This window comes from Pagrus major, chromosome 16 (assembly GCF_040436345.1).
Source record: "Pagrus major chromosome 16, Pma_NU_1.0".
Lineage (NCBI taxonomy): Eukaryota > Metazoa > Chordata > Actinopteri > Spariformes > Sparidae > Pagrus > Pagrus major.
The window spans coordinates 12,342,390-12,347,807 of record NC_133230.1 but is presented as its reverse complement, the minus strand read 5'-3'; the positions used below and the strand labels follow the sequence as shown (position 1 = coordinate 12,347,807).

Here is a 5,418-nt window from a genome sequence, read left to right as displayed (position 1 = left end):
ACCAGGTCAGAGCGAGATCAATAACACAGACGGAGGGCTGAGGACGGTCGATGGCAAATGAGAAAAAATTATCAACTATTTCCGTGATGAGTCCGTATGCTTGCACTTGTAGTGTTTGAAGCAACCCTGAACCCTGGATGTCCCTTCAACTTTGCCCCAAAGTTAAAAAAGATAATGGATGTATGGAATGGATGGATGATGATTGTTGGACTCGGGACAGATAACCAAACATCAGTGAACACACAATCACAGGACCACCACTTCATTAAAGCTGCAGTAGGTAAAACCTTCCACCTCTCTCTGCTGCCTTGTATCACCTCACCAAACCCACAAGTCTGAACATCAGCTGGTCGCTCTCCACAGAATGAGCATCACAAAAACCCCGCTCCTCCTCGCTGCGCCGCGTCCTCTCAACGTCGCCCCTCAATCACTGTGTAGCCCCAGGACAGCAGGCTTCAGAGGCAGCTGTGACATCCTCTCACAACAGGAAGAGAGACGAGTACACAACACCCACACAAACGCACACTCAAAATATCAACTCCACTGTTTGTCATCGTGCCTCTTAGCCAGTCGTCGATGTCAGCGCCATGGCATTAAAAATAATGAGCCTGAAGCTCAGCGTGGAGCCGAGCGAGCTCACACACGTGTTTTGTAGCCCACTCTACGATGTCACAGGCGAAGGAGGCGTCGGATGTTTATCAAAAAGTTGCAGGATTCTCTGCTTTGAATCGGGCTTTCACCACCTAAACTGAGGCATGCATGTGCATTTGTAGAACAGCCAATAGGAGCACCCCTCTCTCTGAAACGAGCTAGGATTGGTCGATTTCTCTCTCAGACCACATCAATTACAATATGCTGAAATGTTGTTCTGGAATTTTTGCCCCAAAAATACTGATGACACTCCAGCTTCAAGATGAGACAATGGGATCAATCTGCAAACCGCTGATATGTTCACATTTGTACGTGTCATAGGTACCATACTGACATTTCAATATGTGTCATATCATGTCCACATTAGATGTTTATGACCTGACTCTCCTGTCAGGAGGTGGAGGGGACGTTGGCGTCAACAAGGCTGCCGAGCCAGTGACCGCAGTTCGAGCAGCAACATTTGTAAGCCACTGGATATTCTTGAGGTGACCTCTCGACAATTTCAAGCTGTGTTTTTGGCCACAATAACCAGACCAGTTGGGACATCACCTGCTGTGTTTGTGGTGACTAAATGTTTTCCCGACCCTAACCAAGTGGTGCCAAGTGGTGCCGAAACATTTTACAGATTACAAACACAGCACTGTCACAAGATAAAACTGGAAATTGTACCCAAAAAAAACGTAAAGTTGTGTTTGCTAAACTAGCATGGTCGACAATCTATCTATCTATCTATCTATCTATCTATCTATCTATCTATCTATCTATCTATCTATCTATCTATCTATCTATCTATCTATCTATCCGATAAAGCACTGACAGATGTAAGGATGAGAGATCCTTGTTTTATTGATGTGATGTGTCTTATTTTTGTTTTAAATCATCTGGACATGTTTGTGTTTGTATTTTGGATGAGACCAGAGACAATAAAGTTATTCTGTTCTATTCTATAGTGCAGTTTTCTGATAATCCAGATAAAACTGGAATATCTGACGGTCTCAGGGCAGCAGAGGGCTGTTTAATCTTGACTTACACGTCCATCACACTGCAGATCAAGTGATTTATGACTAAGATGCATTGAGGAATACAGTGAATTTATGATTTTAGCAAATCCTCCAGAATATATTAACAACTGACACTTTTCTATGAAGACATTTTGGTAACATAGTCATGAATTATGAGTGTCAGTGATGAGATATTGTGGAAACGTGTTGCAACTGGTGTTAATTTACTTGTTTTAATCAAATATGAGCGGATGTTTGATGAACTGGTTTATAAGACGCTGTGTGTTTATTCCCATCTCACTGGCTGCGGGTCGGTGGAAACACTGAAAGGTATTGGTGGGATCAGCTGCGCACAGCACGGTGACGTTGCCTGGGAAGGCAGGGAGCAGACTGTTAGTGCATGGGCTCCATCCACCAAGAGAAAATCCCTCCTCTTCATGTGGAGGAAGCGCGTCTTTTACACCAACATGTAACTTTTCCTCAGAAGAGGACAAAGATGGAGCTACAGGTGGAGAACCAGAGTCAGTCTTTCAACACCAACACTGCGAGGCTGCCTGCTCAACACATCCTGGGGATGGGTGTGGATAACTTTATCTCTCTGCTGGTCTTTGGACTTATTTTCATCCTCGGGGTGCTCGGGAACACCTTGGTGATCACGGTGCTGGCGCGCAGTAAACCGGGACAACCGAGGAGCACCACCAATATCTTCATCCTCAACCTGAGCGTGGCCGACCTGTCCTACCTGCTCTTCTGCGTCCCCTTCCAGTCCACCATCTACATGCTGCCCACATGGGTGCTGGGAGCCTTCATCTGCAAGTTCATCCACTATTTCTTCACCGTGTCCATGCTGGTCAGCATCTTCACTCTGTCCGCGATGTCCGTGGACAGATACGTGGCCATCGTCCACGCCAGGAAGTCCTCTTCGATCCGGGTGGGGAGGCATGCCCTGCTCGGGGTGGTGCTGATCTGGATTCTGTCTCTGGTGATGGCGGCTCCCGTGGCGCACTACCAGAGCATCGTGGAGAGGGAGGACAACAACACCTTCTGCTGGGAGGTTTGGCCGGACCACCAGAGGAAAGTCTACGTGATGTGCACCTTTGTTTTCGGATACCTGCTGCCGCTCACTCTCATATCTGTCTGCTACGCGAAGGTGGGTGCGCATGAAGCAGAGCGCGCAAAGAATTACGCACGGTTTGGATTTAAAACACAGATAATTTAGATGCCAGCGAAGTTAAACATGATGGAAAATTGTGGATTTAGTTCCGATAAGAGTCACATTTTCTTTGTTCTGTTTTCAGTAATAGTCTTGAATGTATCCTTAATATGTGTTGGTGCACCATTGATTTATTAAAATTAGGAATATGGCAAAACAAAGAACAAGATGCGCACAATCAGATCCCTTTTAATTCAACATTCCCTTTTAATTCAACAGTCTGTATTTTTCATCTTGTCCTCATCACTGCAGGTTTTAAACCATCTGCACAAAAAGCTGAAGAATGTCTCCAAAAAATCAGAGCTCTCCAAAAAGAAGGTTGGTGGCAGCTGCTGTATTGTCTGCATATCTGTATTTGGCAGGTTTGTGGTGCCTGAAAGGTTAAGTGTGCACCGCTGCATGTAGAGCTGAAGTGATTAATTGATCAGTGCATTGAAAAAATGGCTTGTTCCGGATCCCCGGCTGCACGTCTAAGTATCCTTGAGCAAGATACTGAACCCCAAACTGCTCCTGTGAGCAGTTGGCACTTTGCATGACAGCCATGGTGACATCTTATTTGAGGAGTCAGTGAAGCTGTGAGTAGTAAAGGAAACTCCCCGATGGAGTCTGGACACTGGTGGTGGTGGTGGTGGTGATGGATGAAGGGAACCTCAGGATCCAAGAGAAGGGGAGTTGATTCTGGTGAACTCAACCTGGCCACTGGATATGCAGAGGGGCTGGAGGCGAACTGGGTGGAGGAGAGATGCAAAATCTGCACTGAAATGACAGCTGACAGCAGCAGAGAGGAGATTTAAAGACTGGAGTGACATGATTGGCTGACTGTTAAATGAAGAAGGAAAAACAAAGTAGCCATGGTCAGCTGATTAAAGAGACACAGAGAGATTGAAGGAGAGCAGTGATGTTATTTTGGACAACAAAGTTTGGAGTTAAACTATGAAATATCCTCCATCTTCCCTCAAGGGTTTTGTGAACCACATTCAATGGATCATTGCATTTGCTCCCGAATATCCATATCGACCCCAAAAATCAAATATGGTTGGGGCCGTCATTTGAAGATGTTAGCCTGCATGGTTTTTACTACTTTTTGACATTTCTTAGACTAAATACATAATAGCAAAACTATCAGATTAACCTATAACAAAAAAAGTCATTAGTTGCCGCATATTCTGTCCTTACTTTGCTGAAAAATATTTTTTAAAAAGGCCATGTGAAGACTGAGCTTGCATAAAAAGTCTAGTTAGGAGTGAAACTCTTCGTTGAATCAACGTTTTGTCATCTTGTAATCTGATCTGTTATTATATTACTTATCATTATCTCTATTACTCTTCCTCCAAAGTGCCCTGTCACAGTAACGTTTATCGATCACATGAAATATGATACCACCGATCAATATCTCCTCCACAGACGGCGCAGACAGTCCTGGTGGTGGTGGTCGTCTTCTGTCTGTCCTGGCTGCCCCACCACATCGTCCACCTGTGGGTGGAGTTTGGCTCGTTCCCCCTGAACCAGGCCTCCTTCGTCTTCAGGATGGTGGCTCACTGCTTGGCCTATAGCAACTCCTCCGTCAACCCCGTCATCTACGCTTTCCTGTCCGAGAACTTCAGGACTTCCTACAAGCAGGTTTTCTGGTGCCGGGTGCCCAGCAAGTGTCCCGTGCACGACACCAGAGACCTCCGCAGCCGAGTGGAGAAGGCGCCGTCCACCAACATCAGTGTGACCTTCAAAGCTCACGACTCTCAGATCAGTAAGATGCTATGATGTCGCTGCTGATGGATCTTCTGTGTTCTGTGTAGAGCCGGACTGAAACTGGACCTCTGAGATCGATACATAAACTGATATTCGAGACTTAAAGACCTGATATATCAGCAGATAATTGTTTTTTTAACATACTGTAAGCTGTGCTGCTTGATCTTATCACTGGTACGGAGCTCTGTCACGCTCAGTAACATCACCTTTTACTCAGTGCCACCATACTTTGGATATTTTATCAACACACAAAACATTTGTAGAATTTCTTCAAATGTGGTGGCCAAAGGTCAGAGGTCAAGGCCACTGTGACCTCACAAACACATTTTATAACTCAAGAATTCATACGATAATTACGATATAACTTGGCATACAAATGTCAGAGGTGGCATCATAATAATCTGCAAAACATGTTCTGGTCATTATTCAACGCCACAGCCTGGAACAGAAACTCGACTGGTGGGCGGCAGCATAAAACCACGATGTGCTAATTCTAGTTATTTACATTTAATTCCATGAAAAACATGATTTCTTTTTAAAATATCTGCACATATCGACTGTATGGTGAAGGTGAGATCTAGAGAGAGATCCTGGTTATGGCAAACAAACTGTGTCCTTAAATACTTGGTGTTGTTTAGGAATAGATAATTGTTACATGTAATAAAAAGTCTGGTGACGGGATGCAGACTCTGGTCTCCTGCATTAAAATCAGGTATGCTGTGCACCCATCGGCTTCTATAACCTTCATAATGTGACGTGAAAGCCACACAGCTTCATGCACTGGAACTGAACATCACATCATGAGGT

The 5,418-nt window shown here is 44.9% G+C and overlaps 1 protein-coding gene across 1 annotated transcript; it reads left to right on the top strand.

Moving 5' to 3' along the window:
- Positions 1 to 2,148: 2,148 nt before the first annotated feature.
- On the top strand, positions 2,149 to 4,623 carry galr1a (galanin receptor 1a). Its single transcript, XM_073484277.1, has 3 exons — positions 2,149 to 2,802; positions 3,118 to 3,183; positions 4,270 to 4,623. Exons 1-3 carry the CDS (start codon positions 2,149 to 2,151, stop codon positions 4,621 to 4,623), a joined length of 1,074 nt encoding a protein of 357 aa, XP_073340378.1.
- Positions 4,624 to 5,418: the final 795 nt, after the last annotated feature.

Coding starts and splice junctions, on each gene's coding strand:
- galr1a (XM_073484277.1), top strand. CDS start 2,149: ATGGAGCTACAGGTGGAGAACCAGAGTCAGTCTTTCAACACCAACACT. Junction 2,803..3,117: donor TATCTGTCTGCTACGCGAAG/GTGGGTGCGCAT, acceptor TCATCACTGCAG/GTTTTAAACCATCTGCACAA. Junction 3,184..4,269: donor CAGAGCTCTCCAAAAAGAAG/GTTGGTGGCAGC, acceptor TCTCCTCCACAG/ACGGCGCAGACAGTCCTGGT.